Genomic DNA, 23,744 nt, shown 5'->3' on the forward strand with positions numbered 1-23,744 from the left:
CAGAGGGGAGTTAATCCTCCTACTCCTTGAGGACAAGTCTGAGGACATGCCAAGGAGACAAGTAGTCCTTCTGCGTGTAGGGCTCTGAGCAGGAAACAAAAGACCTGCTCCACATCCTCCTCACTTTCAACTGTTGGGAGCAACCTCTCCTAGGCCCGCATTGCAATGATGCTACTCCAGGTTGGGGGTCTTAGCATTCTTCACTTCCTCCACCTTGAAGCACATGCTTATCCCCCAAGTACTTTTTTTAAGCCAATTACTGTGTATTTACAGTGAGCACAATTATACCTAATTACTTAATTAGCATGACTGCATGCAGCTACTAACTTTGAGTATGTGATTATGGCACGGAAGCACAGAACAAATGAGGTCATGATATTCAATAGGAAGGCAGGTTGTCCTGGCTCAGGGAGATGGAGGTGAGTCTGTCCCTTTGGACTAGTTGGTTGCAGCTCCAAAGTGTGTGCTCAGGAATGTCTAGTAGATTCAGACAATTTAGGGGAAATGGAATCATTTGATTTTTTTTTTTCTTCCTGGGACAGAGAACAAAGACAAAATGTCATGCTTTGATTATGCCTAGATCTGGGGGTCTTGGGAGTCAGTGACCAACAGAGGTTCATCTCTAGGGGCTGAGACCCCCAGGACCAGTTTGTGGGCCTAGGACTTAATGCCCTGGACTCCCAAGATAACCCACTCTGGCATCACCCAGTTCTTTCTAGAAAGTTAAATGGGAATATGCCTGAGCAGTCCTTTCCTCTAGGAACCTTGGTCTCACCAAACCTAACATTGCAGGATCCTGAGGGATCTGCTGCTTATTCTAGTTGTATCTGAAAATAGGACTGAGGAGGAATCAGAGGAGGAATCGGAGGAAACAATCCTAACTTATGTTCACTTAAAATGTTCTATGAGGAGGCGCCTGGGTGGTGCAGTCAGTTAAATGTTCGACTCTTGGTTTCAGCTCAGGTCATGATCTCAGGGCCCTGAAAGCAAGGCCCATGTCAGGCTCCACACTGAGCATGGAATCTGCTTGAGATTCTTTCTCTCTCTCTCCCTCTGCCCCACCTGCTCATGGATATGTGCACATGCACAAGTGCACATGCTCTCTCTCTCTCAAATAGATAAATGTATATTTTTCAAAAAGTTCTATGAAAGACTACCTGGCAAGCAAGACCTGGAGACAACCCATTGGCCGAAAAGGCTAAAGTAAGATGTCAATATTACCTTCACTACTATCTTATCTATAGTTGGACCTGCAGTTAGCCCATCTAGATCCATCCAGCAGAATAAAGGGGGAGATACCTCAGAACCCCCACCCCATGTCACATCTAGCCAAGCCTGCCTCCTAAATCAGCCACAGGGAGAAAATGGCAATCCCTAGTATGCCAGCTTCCTCTTCTCAGCTGTACTCCCAGAGGAGGAGCTCCCAGCCCAGCCCTGTAACCAGATCCCCTTCCTTCCATCAGGCAAGTCCATCAGAACTTCTGCTACAGAAAAACCTAGAAAGCCTTCCTCTGCAGGAGCAGCTGCTGCTGCTGCCGCTTCTGTTACTCATGACAGGCAGGCCCCAGCCTCCCAGACAAAGCAGCCCATTTTCCATATTTCATGTGCAAGTCCATTATGCTGAGCTAAGTGGCTGGGAATAAACACCCATCATTATCCTGCACTAAGCGATGTTTGTTAGTACAGAAGGTGACAGAAATCTATATCATGCTGATGCGCTATTAATACTGCATTACATGCTCAGACTCTGGGCTCCCCACCACAGCTGGGAAACCAGCTTTAGCAGCTCCTCTTCCAGAAAAGGCAAGCTCTATGGCCGATTGGCCCAGAAGAGGAGGAGGAGATAAGCCACTCGCTCATTCTTGATGAAGGAACCACTGGTTCCAGCTGAAAGGGCACAGTCCACAGACCCAGCAGCTCCAGCTTGGGTTATCTGTGTGGAAGTCCTTGTCTTGTAGGCTGGTATGTGAGGGTGAGTGAGCGCATCAAGCAATTGACCTGGGGAAAGAGAATGAGGCTAGGACCCCCAAACAGCTTCAATGTAGCCAAAGTGGTGTTAGGAAGGGGGGGGGTGTCCTCCTCTCCACTCTAGTGCCCACAGCAGAGTACCTGACACTTCATAAAAAATCAGTAAATGTCTTCTCACTGACCAGGAAATGAAGGAGAAGATAGAGTTTAAGGGAACTGACAGAGATGGTTTTAGACTGCCTCATAAGCACCAGGGGCAATGAAGAAAATCCCAGGGCAGAGCTGCCAGGTCAGCCAGGGAGGATCTGTGATAGATCTAGGGAAGCGGCATGAAGAGGTGGCCAGCCAGGAGGGGCTGAAAGTCAAATGCACACCTATGGTTCAAAGCATAGAGACTCATGTGGAACACGGAACCAGCGTGGGAGGCCTGAAGTCTAGAGCCAGCGTGACAGTAACACATGGGGATACAGTAGGCATTAGCCAGGATTCAGGGAAACTGAAACAAAAGGAATCAGTGGCGCTGAAGTCCTAATCCCCAGCACCTCAGAACGTGATCTTACTTGGAAACAGGGCCATTACAGATGTAATCAGTTAAGTCAAGATGAGATTAGATAAGTCATACTGAAGCGGGTTTGGAGGCGCGCTAAGCCAAAAGGCCAGGTGTGCATAGAAGAAGGCAGCCACGGGTGGAAGAATGCCATGTGAGGACAGAGGACTGGAATAGTACAGTGGCAAGGGATACTGGCGATGCCACCAGCAGCTATATAAGGGCGAGAAAGGGTTCCCCTACAGGCTTCAGAGGCAGCGTGGCCCACTGACACCTTGCTTTAGACTTTTAGCCTCTTGAACCCCAAGACAATAAATCTCTATTGTTTGAAGCCACTCAGTTCGTGGTACTTTGTCCCAGCAGCCCCGGGGAAACTTGTACAATCCTCCAGTGGAAGAACAGATAAGAAACTGCAGGACACCCATATGATGGAACATTATTCCGTGGTGAGAAGAAATAAGCTATCAAGCCACAAAAACACATGAAAGAATCCAAAATACACATTACTAAGTGAAAGAGGCCAATCGGAAAAGCCTACCTACTGTGTAACTCCAACCATATGACACCCAGAAAAGGTAAGACTGTAAGAGACAATAAGATCAGTGGCTGCCAGCAGTTGGGAAGGGGAGACGACCAGGTGGGCTGAAGAGAGTCTGTAAGGGCGGCGAGACTGTTCTGTGCGACACTGTAATGGTGGATTCATGACACTGCTTTTGTCAGAACCGACAGGACGACACCACCCAAAAAGTGAACCTACTGGCCACGGACTTCAGTTGACTACTGAATACGTCGTACTGCTTCATCAGTTGTAACAAATGCACCACAGTGGCAGGAGATGGTGACAACAGAGAAAACCGGTGGCAAGAGTGGGAGCAGGTGAGTGAGAACTCTCCGTGCTTTTGACTTAATGTTTCTGTAAACCCGAAACTACTCTAAAAATAAAAAGTAAAGAAAAACTGACTTAACCCCAGGGCCATGTACTGCCTTATCTGAAGGCAAGCATGGTCTCTTGGGGACTCGGTTCTGTGGAGAATTCAAAGGAATAAGTGCCAATAGCCAGATCAAGGCTGCCCCAGCTGCATGACCACAGGGCACTTCAGCCGAAGTCCTCCTGGGGATCCCAGCCCTGAACAGCCTGTCTGTAGCACTGTCCCAATCCAGGAAATGAGGAGAACAGTGGGCCTCCACAGAACAGCAAGACTGTCCTCGGTCCTCAACGGACAGCTGCCCTGAGCTCAGGAGGTGCTGAGAAAATGCCTGTGAAGCACTGGAATCCTTGGCAATGCCGGCGTCAGCAGGCCTGGGTTTTAATGTCAAGCCTCTCTCTCAAGAGCCAAGCAATCTAGAATAAGTCACTTAAGCTCACTGAGCCGTAGTCCTCTCTACAGAGTGGGAATGGCAGCATCTTCCTCAGGAAGGGGGTGCAAGGTCCCCCGAATAAAGGAAGTGTAACACCAAACTACTGCTTGGTTCGGAGGAGGCTGCTGGGTGCAGAGCAACAACCCTTGCCTCTGTCTGTGCCATCTCTAGAGAGTCCAGGCCACAAGAATACACTTGCCAGGCGTCATCCGGCACACATGGCTAGTTGCTATCTCCTTGGACTCCATTCCCGTGCTGTATCTTCAATAGGAAATGAAGAATTATGACATGTAAGAGCTTCTTCTTGGAATAAATTCAAAGTCAGTTTGGGAAACAGAACACACACTTTTGAGAAGTGACAGGATGACCTAAGATTTGATTCAAAGTCACTGGAGACTAGAGTGTGGCATTTACTCTGGAGTCCAGGGGCTCCCAGGGGGAGAAGGTCATTTTGCCATAGCCTGGGCCTAGGAAGAGGCTGGAAATAAGCCAGGTGTTGAACAATGGGAAGAGGGTGCAGAAAGGGAGAAAGGGGTGTGTGGGCCAAGCCAGAAAGGGAGACGGGAATCTCAAGCAGGAATTACACTAAAGCAGGAGTTGGCAGTGTGGGATTGGCATTCTGGAAAGAAGCCACTATGGGTTGAGGCTGGGGAATCATGGGCAGAAAGATGGGGGGTGAAACCACAAGGTTCCGTGAGTAGACCCCAGGGAACAGAAGATGCCGTTTGCATCTTGGAGATCAGCTGCAGTTGGCAACAAGTCCCTGAGGGTAGGGACTATGCACGCCCTGTTCCCCATTGCTTACAGAGTCTAAAAGAAGGCCTCCCACAACCCTCAATAAATATGGACTGGACAGATGAAAGGGAGGAAAATCAGCACAGTCAGAGTGGCTTAGATGCTAAGGATGAGAACAAAGAGGAGTATGGTCAAGTTTTGCAAAGAGATCAAGGATGGTGAAGTCAGGGTTTCTGGGTAAGTGGAGAGAGACATGGAGCTGCAGGGCTGGAACCCTAAAGAGGTTCGGGGTTGAGCGCAAGGTGATCAAATGGACCCACTCTGCCAGGGAAGAGGAAGGCATAGCTGGCCAGGGCAGGGACAGGTCCCTGTGCACAGGCCCACCAGCAGAGGCAGAGATCAAAGGGATGGAGAGGTGGGGTGGGCTGGCTCTGGGAAGGTGACAATCAAGATGGAGACAACCTGTGACTAAACCAGATGCCCTGATTTGGGGACAGAGAGAGGGAGGACACTGCTTAGCTCCCCAAATAGCCTCTGCTCACTCCACCAACAGGCAAACAGTCTTCTGAGAATAGGTCTTGGAAAGAGGGATGAACAGAGAAGTCTAGGGCCTGAAGCAGAGCCAAAGCGCCTTCCAGCTGGCCTGGGGGAAAGAGCCAAAACGTGACTCCTTGGACAGCAGCTGGAGATCCAGCCCCAGCATATGTATAACTACTGTGGCCCAAGGCTGTCACAAGGTGACCAAGGGCCCTGTGTTGCTACAAACACCTCCCAACTTCTTCCCACTGGTCCCTCTAGGCCAGCCCTATGATTTCTCATTCCATATGATCTAGCCGCAAATCAGCTGTGTGACAAGGAGGCCTGGATCCATTTCCTGACGTTTTTGAGAACCAGGGGGTTTTCAATAAACAAGAAGGGGGCCTCATTAGGCTTCAGCTTCCACACCTATTCCCAAGTAGGACCTTTATCACTCGGGTTTTTCCGAATCCCTGGAAAGGCCAAATAAATTGAGAATGAAGACAATGCCAAGTGTAGAGCGCTTGTTGGGAATGCAGGCAAGCCTCTGAAAAGGGATGGTACAAGGCGATCTCCAAACACCCTTGCAGCCCTGACATGCTGTGAAAAATGCTATGGATCAGATGGAAGGCAGATAGAGGGAAAGGCAGGGAAAGAGCGGCATCCTGATAACTCTGGTCAGAAAGGTCCCACCACTTATGGTAAACACATATTTAAGAAAGTGAAGTGCTTTTGTGCTACATCCATCACCGAGAGACTCAGGAAAATGTCTGAAGCCAGGTTGCATGACGTCCCTGCAATCTCTTCCCATGTTGCACGTTTTTACATGGGATGCAGGAGGGAATCAGATGGGAGATACCTCGGGGGATGGATAATATGAGCACTTCTCCTCCCTTAATCCCGTTTCTTGCCATCCCCCCAAAAGCGTGACCCCAGCCTTGTCTGCAGAATCACCAATGTTCTGCGCGTATTTATCTGCCAGCGTGCATGTGGCTTTAATTATTTATGACAGTGTCTCATCACACTCGGGGATGTGTCTTGGAGTCACTTCTCTCAGCTGATGAAGCCTTTATAATCAGAGACCTGCTGCCGCTTACCCAGTAAATCTCAGCCCGGGGTGGTGGTGGGGGTGGGGGTGGGGGAGGTGGCAGGCGCTGCCCTTCCCTGGCTGTGTGAGTCAATCGTAGACTCACAGAGGCAGGGTTAGCCAAACCTGGTTACAAGGCTCCTGCACACTGTTTGTTGTTGCCATTCGTGCTTTCTGAAAACAATTAGGAGCCATCCACTGTCTACTGACAGAACAAAACATACTGTTTCCTCCGAAAAGGACACTTTCCCTAATATTGAAGGGTTTTAACAATCCGGAATCAGCTTTGATTTCCCCTGGGTGAGGTGTTTGTTTGTTTATTCCTTCAGATTTTCATCCATAAGCCTGCTTCCCTTCCACCTCCACGGACCCTTCCTGTTTATACAGAAGTAACAGCTGGATCCTTCAAAAGTCTACTTCCAATCACAAACTCAGGGATTAGGGAGGAAAGCTCCTCCACACAGTTGGTAGGGCCATCGCTCCTTGGCTGGGGCTGGGTCCTGACACTGAAGGGCACTCAGATCCTGTGACTCTCCACAGTTCACCCTTATTCTAATAGCCCAGAGGAAGCCGTCCTCCCACGAGCAAGATCCATCCCCACCTGACAAGCACTGAGAAGCTGGTATCAGGAGCACATGAGCACAGATACAACCCAGAGACTCTATACGAGAAGCCCAGGACTTCCCCTACAGGGCACATAGTCCATCCTCATTATTCACAGATTCTGGATTCACAAATTCGCCTTCTTACTAAAACTTATGTGTAATCCCCAACTACTGGCAGCACTTTCGTAGTCATTCACAAACATGAAAGAAGAGGTGAGAAATGTGAGTCACCTGATGTGCACATTCCCATGTGACATTCTGTCTTCTTGTTTCTGGTCTCCTACCAGAAATGAGTGTCCTTTTTGTTGTCTATTTGGTGCCATTTTTTTGCATATTTGTGCTTTTGGCGGGGGGCGGGGTGTGGGGGGATTTCCCCAGTTTAAAATTTCCCGAGCATAATGCTGAAGCGCCATCTAGCATTCCTATGAGCAAGAAGGCCTATGGAACAAACAGGTGTGTTAGATACGCTTCGCTCAGGCCCGAGTCATAGTGCTGACCTTGAGATTGCTGTTAATGAACCACAGCATCCATTAAATAAGTATCTCCAAACAGAAGCACACATAAAACAGGTTATGTATTGATTAGTTGATAAAAATGTTGTGACCAGACATTCGGAGGAACCTAACCCTATATGTCCCCTAGGAGCCATGGTTCAGTGTCTGCTAATTCAGTGTTCCTGGTGACTTTATTGGAATGTAACTACTGTGAATAACGAGAATCAATTGCATATTCAATACAGCAATGCCTACGTCTTTGCTCAAATGCCAGCATCACTCTAGAAAGCTCAGCATCACCAACTCTAGACTGAGCCTGGAGCCACGCTACCATCACAGAAAGGCTTTCCTTCCAGCCACACTCACATCAGCCCAAGATGAACCTGCCTGGAGGTAAGACCTTTAGCCAGAGCAGAACCATACTAAACACAGTGTCCCCCACTATTTATCTGAATCACAGTTTATTTTTCTTCCCTTGTCTTGGTCCATAACCCAGACATCCTTCCTCTGACGTTGATAGGGTTATGCGGTAAACAGAGACCAGTTCTGGAGGGCACCCAAGGTTGGGAGTCACATGATGACCTTATTCTGACTTGAGCCCAGTCCCTCTCACTGTGGCCATCATCTCACTACAAACAGAACCAGGGAAACAGAAGCAAAGGTCAATTAGAGAGCTGAATGCCTGCTCTGCTGTAAGGTGGACAGCAGGAGCAGCAAGAGTTCTGTGAGCTAAGGTGAGGCCCGAGTACAGAGTGCTCAGCCAGCAGAAAAGCAAGACGTGCTTCTGGGGTGCTTCTTCCTTGGCCAAAACCCTGAACCCATAGAGAGAAGACAACCGATGGCAGAAGCCTGGGGACAGCCTCCCCAAATCTCAGTTTTCCTGTCTGTAAGATGAGGCCTTAACCTAGCCCATCCCTTCCAGCCCTCAGATGGCCTCCAGAGGCCTTTGGACTGTCTCCTGAACTAGCTGACCATTTCTCGAGGGCAGGAGCAGGAGAGGGTGTGCACTGGATTTGCTAGGCCTACACTGCACCTGGGACGCAGCAAAAGGAGCACCTGCTGAGTGGACGGTCCAAGCCCCGGAGGCTCCAGAAGCTGGGAGAGGCCCGGGGAGCAGGGAGAGGCCCTAGCAGAGCTCATCAGAAAGACAAGGAGGGAGGCTGGAACCAACAGTGGGCGAGAAACAGGGAGGAAACAGGTGCCCTGAATCCTCTGATCCCTGTGGGACATCTGCAGAGGGGGATGAGGTGTCCTAGCACTGGGGCCTTGATCAGGTTCTCAGAAAGTGCACACTTCGGTTGCACTGGAGAGGCAGCTAGAGAGATGTTTCCATTCAAACAGTACTCAGCACCCTTCATTCCCTTCTCTTCTCCTGGAGGCTTGGGCGGAGGGTCTGATAACCTCAAGGGTTCCTATCTGGACAGTGTTGGGTTACATTTCCTAAATGCAGAGGCCAGGTCTCTAGAAAAGACCAGCCCTGTGTGTGTCCCCTGCCTTTCTGGGAATACCTCTTCATGTGGGGCTGGGCCTCCTACATCTAAGCTCCCTCCTAGCCTGAGCCCTCTCTGCCCAGGAGACTCTGCCCCAATGAAGACCCCTAGCCCAGGCTACTTTTCAAGTTTTGAGACAAATAGGGAGGGTGTCTTAGAGAGTGGGAGGTTAGCAGGTGGTAGGTCATCTCAGAAGGTTTCGGAACCCCAGCTACGTGGTCTATTGCCATGCCACCCTCCCCTGCCCTCCCCAGAAGGGACAATGTTCTACTGCAGTACTCACACGTGTCTGGCTTGTGGCAGTTGTGTCCCTGACGGAAGTACTGAGGGTTCTCAATGACTGGGATGCGGGTCATACCGATGACCACCGTGTCTGGCCCGGCGTCCAACGATGAGGGTGTCGTGATGCCATGGTTGATGTGGTGCAGGGGGCTGGCTGAGTCCTCCTCGCCACTGATGACAGCCACAGGACCTGTGCACACCGAAAGAGACACAGAATATCAGTGAAGTCGCGCCTGGGCAGTGCCCAGCCCTGCCCATAGATCCTTTTGCTATTTCTGCCACCACGTTTCTGTAAGAGTATAATCCACTGGAAGAGTATTCCCTGAATGCTTTGGAGTCTGCCTTCAAAGAACCACCCATTCGATCTCTTTCTTGAGAGAGAGAAAAGCCCACTCCATCACACCATGGAAACAGCTGCGAAATAGTGTATCAGGGTGACTGTGCCATGAACTATTTTCACTTCCCCCAAATTCAAATTAGTTCAAAATAATGCAAATTTTAAATGAGTTCTTCACTTATGTAGCAACAACGAGATTTTAAAAAATTTACATAGCTGTGATTTGCACTCTGTTCCTGGGTGGGTCACATCCCTAGTTTCTGATTCAGGTGGTCTAGGGACACACCTGGGCATCAGAATTTGAAGAAATCCCATGTCAGTACCATGCACAGTCAAGGCCTAGAACCTCTAATTAGGGCCTTGGAGTGCCTTAATTAGCCTCTCCAGAGTGGCCCTCCAATTCCTATAGGAATGTATCCAGCTTTCACTGGACTCTGCTATGGCTTCTGACAATCCATAGGGAGCTAAGCCCAGTATGGGCTCAGATTGAACCTGAGCCAGCTTTCAAAGTGACACTAATTCAGCTGCATCACTGTTAGCCTTCAGGTAGCCAGGTCAGCTGCCCACTCTTGAAAGATCCACATTGCTCCAGCGTCTTCAAGGAACATCACTCGCATCTTCACCAACCCCAACTCTACCATGTTCCAACTCAAAGAAAAAACCCAGTACCTCAGGTGATTCACAAACACAGGTTGACAAAGATTATTGTCACCACAGTCTTGGCAGAGCAATGATTCTATTTGCTGGTGTGATTCCCCCATACATACAAATAAAACTCATGTCAAGTGAATTAGCTGTGACTGTGGCTTCGTACAACTGGTGTTTGAAATGCTTTGCAAGACACATGGTCCCAAGACAAAGTGCCCACTGTGATTTGGTTTTGAGGCTTGCACAGTACTTCTGCTGCAGAAGTCTGATATATCTACTGAAGTTTATGGGGAGGATATTTCCTATCGAATAGCGAGGTGAAGCACCAATGAGGCAGAACTAAAGGAAAACTAATAAATGAGGTCTGAGTTCCCTGAATTCCACTCCCTTGGTACAGACAGGCTTATGCCAACCATGACAAGTGCCTCATGGAGTTTGGAGACCACATAGCAAAAGGAACCACACTTGGTGATCATCACTCGCCCTGCAAGTGGAGGCCAGTGCTGAAAACTCCTTATAAACTCTGAAAAACTTTGTTGTGATTCCAATGAAACAGTGAAAGCTGAGCACAGGTTCTTATCATTCCCCTCTTGCTGAATGCCTCTAAAATATAAAGAAATATTTATGTACAAGGAGAATGAAGAAGGGAGACAAGAAGGAATAAGATATCTCAACGTTTTGGAAGATGAAAAATGAAATGATGTAAGCTTCCTCACAAAGGGACTGCAGGGGGAATATTTAGAGAAAGCCAGTTCAGTGGGGTCACGCAGGACATTAAGGCACAGCATAGGCCTGAAGGCTGGAGTGGGGCTTGGGGCTGGAACAAAGTACACAAGCCATGACCTTGCCCCCACCCCACCAGACTAGTAGTTTCTTCCTGGAGAAAATGAACTGGAGAGGCTGAGGGGAAGAGCTGGTTGCCTCCTTCCTGCTCCTGGAAGACAGAAACCAAGTATACCTACACCTCTCACTGACCCTATTCCCAGTCTTCTCCCCTGTAGGAGATTCAGAGGATATTCTCTGCAGAAACTGAATGTCTCAAAAAAAAAAAAACCTCGACGTTGGGCACCTGGGTGGCTCAGTCACTTAAAGCATCTTACTGTTGACTTTAGCTCAGGTCATGATCTCATGGTCATTAGATCGAATCCTGCATCAGGCTCCATGCTCAGCGGAGAGTCTGCTTAAGATTCCCTCCCTCTCCCTCTGCTCCTCCCTCTATATGTACTCTCTCTTCTCTCTCTCTCTCTCTCTCTCTCTCTCTTTCTCTCTCTTATTTAAAGGTAAATAAGTCTTTAAAAAAAGAAAAGGACCTAGATGTTGACATTTGGTGGTCTCCCAATGAAGTCATGTGTAGTCTGTGATTATGCCACAGTGAAGGCTAATAACTGATGAGGCCCACCTATGTGCATAAAGTGCTTTCTAAAACTTAATTCGTAAATATGGGAGAACAGTTCAAGATTCCCAGACAGTTCAGCAAAGCTTCAACATGAGAGAACACAAGATAAACAGACAATCAGGGACCTGCAGGAAACAGAGTAATGCAAGGAGAAGACTTTTTTTCTAAATCACGAATATCCTCAGAGAGACAAATGAAGACATCACATCCATAAGACAAGATTTTAAAATGTGAACAATTCAAGGGTAAGAATGAGTCCTTGAGAATTGCCACCATCAGAATTCAAAAGTCAAAGAGGAGTGGAAGACAAAGCCAAGGAAATTTTTCAGAAAGTCAAACAAAACAGAAAGACGAGGTAAGTAGAAAAGAAAAGAAAATTAAAGACTCAACCCAGAGATTCAATATCTGATTAAAAGAAAGGTGGCGGGATCCCTGGGTGGCGCAGCGGTTTGGCGCCTGCCTTTGGCCCAGGGCGATCCTGGAGACCCGGGATCGAATCCCACATCGGGCTCCCGGTGCATGGAGCCTGCTTCTTCCTCCGCCTGTGTCTCTGTCTCTCTCTGTCTCTCTCTGTGACTATCATAATTTAAAAAAAAAAATAAATAAATAAATAAATAAATAAAAGAAAGGTGGCAGGGTAGGGAAAGGGAAAAAGGGAAGGAGAGAGAGAATAGAAAAGATGGAAGGGAGGATAAAAAAATTAGGGAAAATTTTCTCCAAATGATCTGTCCACTCCCAGTTTTCAGCATAATTAACACATGCATGCACACACACACACACACACACACACATATCAAGACACAATGTTATGAAATGCCAGAACCCTGAGAATAAAGAAAATATGCTGAGAGCTTGTAGGAGGGAGGGACAGGTTATATTTCAAAAGGAACAGAAATCAGAAAGACAATGCAATTCTCTGTAACAATGTACTGTGACTGCACTGAGAAATCCCTTCGAATTTTTTTTTAAAGATTTATTTATTTGAGAGCAGAGGGAGAGAATCTCTAGCAGACTCCCTACTAAGTGCAGAGCCCAACATGAGGCTTGATCTCAGAACTCTGACATCATGACCTGAGCTGAAATCAAGATTTGGATTCTCAACTGACTGAGCCACTCAGGTGCCCCAATTCCTTCAAATTTTTGATGGGCAAAGTTTCAGCCTAGAGTTCTACTCCTAAAAGTGTATCCACTCATTATAAGGGCAAAAGATAGGTACTTGCAGGTGTGCAGACACTCACCTCCCCCTTCCTGGGAAGCAGCAGGAGGAGAGGGTTTGACAAAACAAATGGGCAAATGGGGAAAAGAGGGAATGTGAGATCCAGTTCCAAAAAGACCATATGATAGAAGGTCTCCTGCACCTCACCCAGTTCTGTTCTCAGCATTATGGGATATGGGTTGTTATAGCAACATGGAGGCAGGACACTGAGTCAGGAGGAGTTTGGAGAAGACAGAACATTGGGACTTGAGCCTTTTACTAGAGGCTGTTTCTTTGAATTTGTATCTCAGGGCATCAATGGACAGCGAGTGTCCACAAAAAGTCCCAAAGCCTATGATCTAAAACAGTCTCTGCTTTCTCAACATTATTCTAGGATCTGAAAGGACCAGGTGAGAGCCACAGGGAGGAGACAGGTCCTGCTACAGGCTCCCAAAGCCATGGGACGGGACAGGGTCACCCAGGAAAACTTCACAGAAATAAATGAACAAAGCAGTCTTCGAAACCTGAGAAACCCAATACTTAAAATGTGGGCAGAGGAAGGGGAGCAAGGGAAGGGACATGAGAAGAAACGGCCAGAAAAGCAGAAGAGAATCAGAAAATGACATTGACTTAGAAGTCAAAGGAGCAGAGTATCTAGAAGTTCAGGAGAATTCTATACTAAGGCCAAGTAGGATGAAGAACAAAAAGAAGCCACTCTTCAAGGAGAAGATGGCCTCCGTGATAGCAGTTCCCAGAGAGGATGGAGGAAAACATTCAATTATAGGGGGTTGAGGAGTAAACTGGAGATCTCACCATTGCCATCATAATTTTTATTGAGTGCTTCTGACCTATCAGGCTCTATAAATGCAACTTTGTTAACTTTATAAGGCTTTGATGAGATTGGTACCTTTATTTTCCCCATTTTACAGATGGAAGCACTGAGGCACAAGCAGTGACCTGCCCAAGGACACACACCCAAAAATGGGATGCAAAGTGGTGGATGCTCTCTGGGCTGCAAACCCAGTCCACCTCAGAGACTGTGCTCATAACCGTCACAGGCACTGCCTCCCTGGAAGTGCAGACCATGGGGGACAGCATTTGTTCAATAGGACAGTTGGTCCATTGTGGCACAGTATCCTCCTCATGAGCATCTGCCTTCGACTGCAGGTCCCTGAGACCCTTTTTAAAGAGGTTGCTCTTGATCCTTGAGAATGGGGACAAGAGTGAATCACCTCATTAGACTCAAACAGATAGATTATAGATAATTCATCATGAGCTCTGCAGCCCAGAGCTGCTAAACGCTTGTGTTCAACTACAACCACATCAAAAGGAGCACAGTGCCGTCAGACTGCTGTCTGGTCCCTGAGGCCCTCTAACTCCCTTCACTCTTCCACAAACCACATTCCTTAAAATAAAAGGCAGTAAAGAGTACATAGACCCCTCACTTCAAAGAACTTGAGAGGAGACCCCTGTGGCTCACTCCTGCCCACCTGTGTCAATGTCCAGCATTGACGGCTGTGGCGGTGCTGGGCTGAGACGAGTCCTTTCGGGACACGGTTGCTCTGGGTACAGCAAGATATGTGGCCTCTCTAGGCCTGGGCATTAAAAGCTAATCTCAAGGTTATGAGTGGTAAGGAATGTAGCACTCTAGTGAGGGATGCTGATGATGAGTGAGGTTAGGGAGATATCAGGGAACTCTCTATACCTTCCCCCTAATTTTGCTGTGAACCAAAAACTGCTCAGAAAAATAAAGTCTAATAATTTTTTTTTAAATAGGGGCACCTGGGTGGCTCAGTGGTTGAGAGTCTGCCTTTGGCTCAGGGTGTGACCCCAGAGTCCTGGGATTGAGTCCTACATCGGGCTCCCCACAGGGAGCCTGCTTCTCCCCCTGCCTATGTCTCTGCCTCTCTCTGTGTCTCTCATGAATAAATAAATAAAATCTTTTTAAAAATTTAAACAAATGTTTAAAAAAGCCAGTTCACCACCCTCCACCCAGCACACAGCATATTTCCAAACACACCCTGGGGTGACAACAGTACTCCAGGTTGAGATCTGCTTACAGGGGAACCCACATTCACCCTAGGAACCAATTTATCTTTCCAGCTCTGGCCAGTTCTCAGGTCACTTGCCTCAGCGGAAAACCCATAGATTGGGGCCTCTGTGAGGAAGAAGTATTTCTTCCAACCTTTATAACCACAGAGAACATGGAGGACACCTCATCTGTCCAGGGAGCTCTTCTATTTTCGGGAAGCCACAAAGACCTAAGGCAGGGCAAGAGGAGGAGTGAAGCTTGCTGTCTTCTGCTCCCAACACACACACACACACACACACACACACACACACACACACAGTCTAGCACCTGTGATGGACCTATCTGCTGTCACTAATCCATTCCTAATCCTAATCTAGGACAGAATTATTTTGTTATGCAGTACTAATAAACTAAAAGGAAGAGAGACAGATTTGCAGCCTTGCTGGTAAGTTCAAGCTATTGAGAGAGAACCAGAAGGGAATGTGTAGGTCCACTCAGACATTCCCATCACATGATTCTCCTCCCAAATCAGTGTTGTATTTTTTTCCTTTCAGATCTTGAGCACGTTTTGCTCTTCCAACCATACCATAATTGAACCACTGGATAATTAGAGAAAGCTTGATGGCCCCAGCAGGTGTCTTGCCCAGCATTCAATGGTCCAAACTGTCTTTAAAGAGTCTCTTCTTTTTCCCTCTCTGCTCCTTCAATGGAAAAAAAAAAAAATAATGGGGCTGAAATGGAATAGCTCAGATTTTCATAAAGGGCTGATTCCAATGTGGGGTTAGGTTCCCCCAGAAACCAAAGGTCTCTGATGAAAACATGAGATGGAACTTCACTGCAACAGAGCAAGCTCTGACCCAGGTAGGATAGAGGCAGGGGAACTGGGAGATGAAAGTGGTCATGAGGTCTGCAAGGACAAGACGTGTTGCCGAAGCCTCTGGTGAGTCAGGGTCCTTAGCGGACAAAGAGGAGTGCATTTGTACGTCGCACAAAATGAGCTAGGTAAACACAGCCATCTCCCTGACAAGGCATTAACACATAAACACTGCCCTTTCGTCAGGGAGAAGGCTTCTTTGGAATTACTTCTCCAATATTCTATCCTTGTCACTAAAATCCCTTTCTGTTGCACAAACTCCCTAACTTTCAAAGCATTAACAGTTCTCAGAAATCTGTCCCCAAGAAAATCCAGCCACTAGTGCAACATAATGGCATTTGCTCAGCCAATTTGCAGAAGTGGTTCTTCTCTGATTTCCAAAGAAATGACTCAGAGTCCCAAGGACACAATTATAACAATTATTCTCTTTTCATTTGACCCTCAAAATACACCGTTATTCCCATTTGACCAACTGATCCTCAAATACGTCTAATTCATTTTCCAAAAACCAGCTAGGTAGGAAGTGATGGAGCTGATGTCTGAATCTATGTTTGCTTATCTCCCAAGTTCTTACTCTTCCCACCCACTACCTATGTTCTCAATACTATTGCTGACCTAAATTAACTTTTTTTTTTTTTTACAAGCAGAGCTCAGTATAAATACATGAGGCCATACAAAGAAGCAGGGACACCCGAATCAAGGCATCTAGAAACAGCTCACCAAATATTTTCAAGGCAGCACCAAGCCATATAAGATAACTTTGGGTAGTCAAGGCCCTATTTATGGCAAAATTGTAAAATCCTGGGGCCAGAATCCATCCATTTCTACATTCCTTCATTTATTATCATACTTCCTTCCAAGGTGGGGGGCATTTCACCTACCAATTCAGGAAACCCTCTTAGGAACTTGATTGTTAGGATCACTGTTCACCAAGCATTTCTAGGTACTTCTGTACCCCTCCAGGTTACTCAGCACCCCCATCACTCTCGTTGGTTAATGGGAAGTAAGCAGAAGCGATACACACCACTTCCACATGGAAGCTTTATGATCCAGTGTGTGACCTGCCCCATTCTCTTCTTCCTGCTTGGCAACTGTGGAAGTATGAGGCAGAGCCTGGGGCAACTTTTATCCCTGGGTGAGGCCAACACAGAGCAGAAGGCTGTAGCCAATACCAGGTACATGGTGGCATAAGTGAGAAATATAGTTCTGTTGTTTTAAATCATGGAGACTGACAGGGGAGCTGTTTGTTATCACAGAATAACCTAGTTTGTGCTGACTAATACAGGAAATGAAACCATCCCCACATTGAACAATATTAACTTTAATGTTTTCCTTTGCACCGTTTTCAACAAATCTTTACAAAAGTGTCCTATGCAAAGGATGCATCTTTTATCCTCAATGATGTAATTCATTTTAAAATGTCTCCTCCCAGCTCTCTGTCCCAAAATTGGACTCTAATCTAATCTAATCTAATCTCATTTCACATAGAGCCAGACCATGACTTCCACTGTTGAAAGAGGCCCCCCCAACCCCCACTTCAGGTCAGACTTGGGAAGTCAAAGAAAACAACCCTGGATGGGTCCCATGTTTTTAATGTGTCAGAATGAAGCCAACGAGCCAACCTTTGGATTAAGAAAATGATTTTTTAAAAACCTCAACCTTTTCCTACTGATAAAAATCAAATATTGATGTGTCCCTGGTGGGTGAGAGCTTCGCATCAACAAATCTGGGAGCAGGAACTCATAAAATGGAATAAGGTGAAAGCACAACAAACACAATTAAAAATCTAGCCACGCTCAGAGTGGGATTCCATTTACTGTCTCATAAAAAGAGCCTAGTCCTCAGAGGCAAACAAAAGAAAATCAATTTCTTTAATTTTTATTGGCAGATGTGGGACAGAAGCCAAGTGAACATGGGCTCTGTCCGAGAGCATACCTGGGGACAAGTCACCACCGCTCTATTCCTGCACCAGCTCCTGTAGTCCCTCCCCTTTTCTGTCTCCTCCTGCATCCAGACTGCCATTGCCATCATGACCTCTGGGACCTCTGGGACTTGCAGGCCCTGCGGGCTGCCCAAGAAGCCATGCCCTCCTCATTTCTCTGTGCCCCTCTCCCTGAACATTTCCCAAAAGATAAGCTCTCTTCTCTGGTTTGAATTCCCTCCCAGCCTTTTACAGGAACCAAAGGCACTGTTCATGCCTCATCGCATCCATAGCTTGGGGGTAGCATTTGGTGATTGAAAATGATGCCACTGATCAAGCAGCCCAAGGACACACACCTAAGGGAAAGGAAGGAAAGGCAGGCCTGGTGCTGCCTGGTACTCTGGACACATGGCTTCCCTTACCTCAGTTCATCACCACGACAACCCTGAGAGTAGATTGTGCCATCCCAGTAATGCAGTTGAGGAGTCCAAAGCCCAAGGCTTCGTGATTTTCCCAAGGTCATGCAGTTAATAACTGGTAGACAGACCCACCTCTATCTGACATCACAGTTTGGGCTCATTTCACAGCGCCTTGCTGCCTGAGCCCCCAGCATTGCTTTTCTGACACTGTGACAAGTTATAATGAATCAAGCACAATCTCCTTCCCACTCCCAATCTTTATTCCCTTGAGTTTGCTCTGTAAGAAAACTGGCTTCTTTTAGGAGTGGAGCCCATGACATTTCCAGGGAACTTGAGACCTAGAACCAATGCACCAGGTCATAGCTGGAAGGAGCAACTCCTATGTAGGTGTGCACAGGCAGAAGAATGGTAGGCAGCAAGGGGCCTGAGAACAAGAAAATACATACCCTAGAGGGAAGGTTAATGTCATTAGCTTTCTTCAAAGACTTTATACATATGGTACTTCAGACATCCCAGGCACAAACAGGAAGCAAATGATTATCTTCCAGTTGCACACATAAGACAACTAGAAGACGAAATACAGTGCTTTGGTCCAAGGCCCCATAAAAAGCTTAGAGCTCAAGTCTCAACATTCCTCAATTCATCTTTAACCACTGTACTGGGACTAGTCAGTGTCACTCCAAAATAGAGGCACTTATTTCCCCTCAAGAATTACGCATAGCTTTCCACCCAACCTCGTGGGAACTTCTGGTGAATGGAGGGAGACACGGCAGTTTGTGAGCATGCTGTACCGGTGCTGCCATATAGGATCATTGATGTCTCCACACTTTTCACCCACTCACTCATGGCACCTTTTATGCTAATAGAACTATTCTGCATAATCAGCACCCACTTATTTCAACACCACCACCAAGAGAATGACAGACCAAAATGGGAGTGAAAGCCCAAAGGCCCCTGATTTTACCTAGTTCACAAGTGAGAAACAGTGGGCTGATGAGGGGAGTTTCCCAATAAGAAAGGCCTCTCACAGGTGCATGGGGCTCACACACTGCTCTGCAGGCAGTAGTTTACCCAGGGTATACCTGCAGGAAATCCTCCTCAGAGTAGCTCTGAGTACATGTCATAGCATACCATCACCTGTAGAAAACCCAGCTTCTTTCTCCAGAATAATAGCTAATGCCTATTGAGCACTTATTGACCACTGGGCACCAGCCTGGGCTTTGTGTACATGTGATCTCATTCAGTGCTCACAATGGCTCAGTGAGGTGGGTCTTATAATTAGACTCAGAGCCGTGAAGCAGTCTGCCCTGGGCACACAGCTAATGAGTGACAGCACCATGATTCTAGATGGAGCTGTAAGACTCCAGAGTCCATATTCTTAATCACTCCCCTACCTGCATCATGGTACATAATCACATGGCCTCAAATTGGAGAGGTCTATGAAAACATTTCAGAACTGCAATGCCCCTAAATCCAAAATGTTGAAATGAGGCCTAACTTTATAGGTGGAGAGAATCCATGAAAGTGCAATGATTTCTTCTAGGCCATTCTGAGAAGCTTGTGTTCACACCCAGATCACCCTGGCCCATCACCTTCTGCCAAACAAAGAAGGCATTTCTCTCTTTATTAGAAAATGTTCCTGGGGGGGGGGATCCCTGGGTGGCTAAGCGGTTTAGTGCCTGCCTTCAGCCCAGGGCGTGGTCCTGGAGTCCCAGGATTGAGTCCCACATCGGGCTCCCTGCATGGGGCCTGCTTCTCCCTCTGCCTGTGTCTCTGGCTCTCTCTCTCTCTCTCTCTCTCTCTCTCTGTGTGTGTCTCTCATGAATAAATAAATAAAATCTTAAAAAAAAAAAAGAAAGAAAATGTTCACTGGGAAGATCTAAGGCCTCCCAGCACCCTCAAGTAGGGAGGGAAATGAGATCACAGAACCTTTTAGAATGGGAGACCCATGACAGATGTTAACTAGACTTATCATGATCATTTCACAATATGTACAAATATCCAATCATTACGATGTTGTACACCAGGAACTAACAAAATGTTGTGTGTCGATTATACTTGAATTTAAAAAAAAGGATGGGAGGATCCTATGATTTTGTGCATTAAAGCCTGTAATCTAACAGCAATGGAAACCCCTCATTTCTGTATGACGCATTGTCGCTCACAAGGCAATTTCTTCTCTATGAACTCAATCACCACAGCAACCACAGCAACCAATGAGATACTCAAGATAGGGACTACATCCCCCATTTCACACATGAGGAAACAGAGACTCAGAGTTGTTAAACTGATCTACCACAGAGTCAGGGGAGAGTTGTGACTTGAACCTGGCTCTTCTGATTCCCTATCCAGTGATCTTTTGAGTTCATATCAAAATTACTTCCTCTAGAAAAGTAAAGGGTAGCTCTCCATCTGGGAGTAAGACCCAAAATGGTATTTCTGAGAGCAATGAGGACTCCCCACCAAATGGATCTCTTGTTTGGAGATTTCATGACTTTGGCTGTGGATCCCTTAATCTAAGATTAGAAACTGACAAGGAGTGACTTTTAAACCACAGGGCTACCACACGTGGTAAACCCAGATAAAGGTAAAGTGTGCCTCAGGAAAGGCAGTGCAAGGCCAAAGTTAGCCCATGAATGTCCAGAAAAAACTATCTTGCAGAATGCAGATTCTTGCTATTGTCCCTGGAAAGGACAATAGGACTGTCAAGACATGCCCAGGTTTCTCTGCAGTCTCTAGACCAGAAACCAGGGTTCTGAAAAGGTGCCCATGGTGTTCAGCAGGCCCTCAATATCATCTAAAGGCTACACACCATGCACTGTCTCACTATAGGCCCTGCCCTTGCAGAGGTGATGGGCTGTTGTAGGCATACTTCCCAGCCTTCCTGGGGTCGCTCACCTACTCCTCGAGGGACCAGGGATTGGCACCTGCCCACCTTGGTTGAACATCACCCAGGCCCACCTATCTGTCAAGGCAAATGTTGTCTCCAACAGGACTGTATACCCAGCTCTCAGAGTCCTGTAACAGCAGCCTTCCACCCTGCATTCATGGCAAGGGTATCTCCGTGGACAAGTCACAGACTGGTCCTATGACATTTCACTTTGGAACTTCATTTTGCTAGGAGCCTGTGTTATTATTTTCATCAGAAACATGTCCTTAGAAAACTAGGAGATTGACCCCTACATTTGAACTTACCCTGTTGTTAGATTGTCCTGGCATCAACACTGATCCATGCCTCCTTGCTCATCCCAATTCAAGTTCCTTAGCTGGTCCTGAAGTCTCTAAATCATAAATCTTGGAAGGTCAAGAACCCTATCCTGTATATCTTTGAATTGCTTTAAGGCCCTAGTAAAATGTGCTTAATAAGCAGGGAATTGGAAAAGAGGTGCCATCCAGGAGTTAACCCAGGCATCCACAGGCACTGGGTTATCGGCTTCCTTCTGCTGCTGTAACAAAATACCACAAGCTCCATGGCTTGAAACCATGGAAATTTAATCTCTGACAGTCCTGGAGGCCTGAAGTTTGAGATCCAGGTGTCAGCCTGGCCAAGCTCCCTCTGAGACTCTGAGCAGAATGCTTCTTTGGCTCTTCTTAGCTTCTGTTGATGGTCAGCAGCCCCTGGGTGTTCCCTGGCTTGCAGATGCATCACACTCCTGTTCTTGTGGCCTTCTTCTCTGGGTGTGTCTATCACTCCCATTTTTTTAAGGCCACCAGTCAGCTTGGATTCAGGGCCCACCCTACTCTGGTATCACACCTTAATGTACATCATAATCACACCTGCAAAGACTATTTCCAGATAAGGTCACATGCACAGATGTCAAGGGTTAAGACTTCAACATATCTTTCTGCAGGACACAGTTCAACCCACAACCCAAGTCTCCCACCTGTCTTGCACTCAGCCTGGGCAGTGGCAAGCATAAAGGATGGAAGGGCATTATCAGGATGATGAAGAAATTGCCTCTGGGATGAACTGAGAATGCATTCTATGGGCATTTAACCTTCCAAGGACAACTTCCCAAGAACTGTAGCACTAACTTAAGCCCATTTGAGAATCCTCAACGGTGACCCTAACATTTTAGGTTCTGATTCAGATCACACCTTCCATACCAGCCTTCCCACACACATGCTCAGCAAACACTGCCTCGTGTGCCAGGCTGTCAGCTAGAGACTAGGGAGGGAGAAGAAGATACATCCCTGGCCATGAAGAGGCCCCCAGAATTCTACAGGTAGGACACACAATAAACCAAGAGAGATGACAGAGATGGTGAAGACCATGTTACAAGTGTGCCCAGTGCAATATGACAGCACAAAGGAGACACTAAGCCAGGGCAGAAAAGAGAGAGGAAGGCAGCACAAGAAGGACTCCCATCCAGCAAACACTGTAGCCTTGAGGTCTGTCACCTTTCATCCCTGCTGATAGTCCTTGTCCCACCCCAGAGGACTTGCCTTACCTCCTGACCCACAACACTATCTCTGCTTATGCGGTGGCCGTCACCTCCAAGGCACCTTGAACCTTGGTCACTGCCTCTTCTCCCCACACACCTGGGCAGCAGTTGGGCAAGGCCCTCAGCAGCCTCTATTAATTTTTTGGTTCACTCATCCCTTTCACAGACAAGCTGTAAAAGTGATATAAGCATTTCATTTGAACAGTGCTACAGCAGGAACAGAGGAGGGGGCAAGGGGTCGATTGATTTTCTGCATGTGGAAGTATAAATACAATACAAAAATCAATCAAAATAACACTGTATCAGCTCTGTGATCTCTTCCCTTGTATGACAACGCTTTATATACTATAGTTCCTGTTTGCACACCTGCCTCCCAGCCTGGGGCAGGGGCTCCACTAGCCAAGCCAGCACTTGGAAAGCCATGTTCTCTGAGAAGCCCCGTGAGTCATGGAAGGCAAAGCAATGATGTCACAGGCACATGTCCCACCAGACCATCATAAACATGTCAGAAATCCCATGTTTGCCCACACAGACACACTCCTGAGCAAAAATACACATGAACTCACCCATAAAGTAACACCAGTTTGTTGCCCATTGAACAAGTGTGCAAGGAGACTTACTATTCTGCATTTGTCTATAATTTCACTCCTTCCCCATGTCTCCAAACTATTACTATGGGTAATATATATAATATACTTAAATGTAATACATTGAGGATATTAAACACTCAAATCAAATACCCCACCAAGGGGTAATGAGGTAGATGGAGACAAGGGAGATTCTAATAGTAGTGAGTCATTTATTTTCCTGAAGATGGACACATGGGCTAGATTGGTACAAAGGGAAAAAAATCCTAAAACTTAACCACTTAATCTCAAAATGCATATTCTTCTTCAACTTCGTGACTTCCTATAATCACTTTTAAGGTATTATTCTTGCATTGACCTCCAGATCAGGCAATATCATTAAATCTATCAATTCATAAGAACTTCTCATTTTTCATGGAACCTCCTCATCAAAACCCAGTTTCCTCAGGTGCCTGGGTGGCTCAGTGGGTCAAGTGTCTGTCTTCAGCTCAGGTCATGATCCCAGGGTCCTGGTATCGAGCCCCACATTGAGCTCCCTGCTCATCAGAGAGTTTGCTTCTCCCTCTGTGCTTTCTCCCTCTCTCTCTCTCTCATATAAATAAATAAAAACTTAAAAAAAGAGAGAATCAAAACCCAGTTTCCTCATGAATCCAATAACCTAAAGGAGACTCAGGTAAGGAATGAAAACTTGTCAAAGTATCTCTTTGTTCAGTTCACATATGCTTAGTTTGTAATTATTAAAAGGGGGGTTGACCAAACATCCTGATTTTCCAACAGGGAGAACCTGTTGTTCCAGAATGACTTTTC

The 23,744-nt window shown here is 46.8% G+C and overlaps 1 protein-coding gene across 10 annotated transcripts in view; it reads right to left on the reverse strand.

Moving 5' to 3' along the window:
* NTRK3 (neurotrophic receptor tyrosine kinase 3) overlaps positions 1-23,744 on the reverse strand; it is a 376,383-nt gene that overhangs the window by 136,054 nt on the left and 216,585 nt on the right. For all 10 annotated transcript variants that reach the window (XM_072737252.1, XM_072737257.1, XM_072737256.1 and 7 more), the window contains one exon: positions 9,085-9,273. In XM_072737252.1, the coding sequence (XP_072593353.1) occupies positions 9,085-9,273 (189 nt within the window). The remainder of the gene's footprint in view (positions 1-9,084; positions 9,274-23,744) is intronic.

Source organism: Vulpes vulpes, chromosome 14 (assembly GCF_048418805.1).
Source record: "Vulpes vulpes isolate BD-2025 chromosome 14, VulVul3, whole genome shotgun sequence".
NCBI lineage: Eukaryota > Metazoa > Chordata > Mammalia > Carnivora > Canidae > Vulpes > Vulpes vulpes.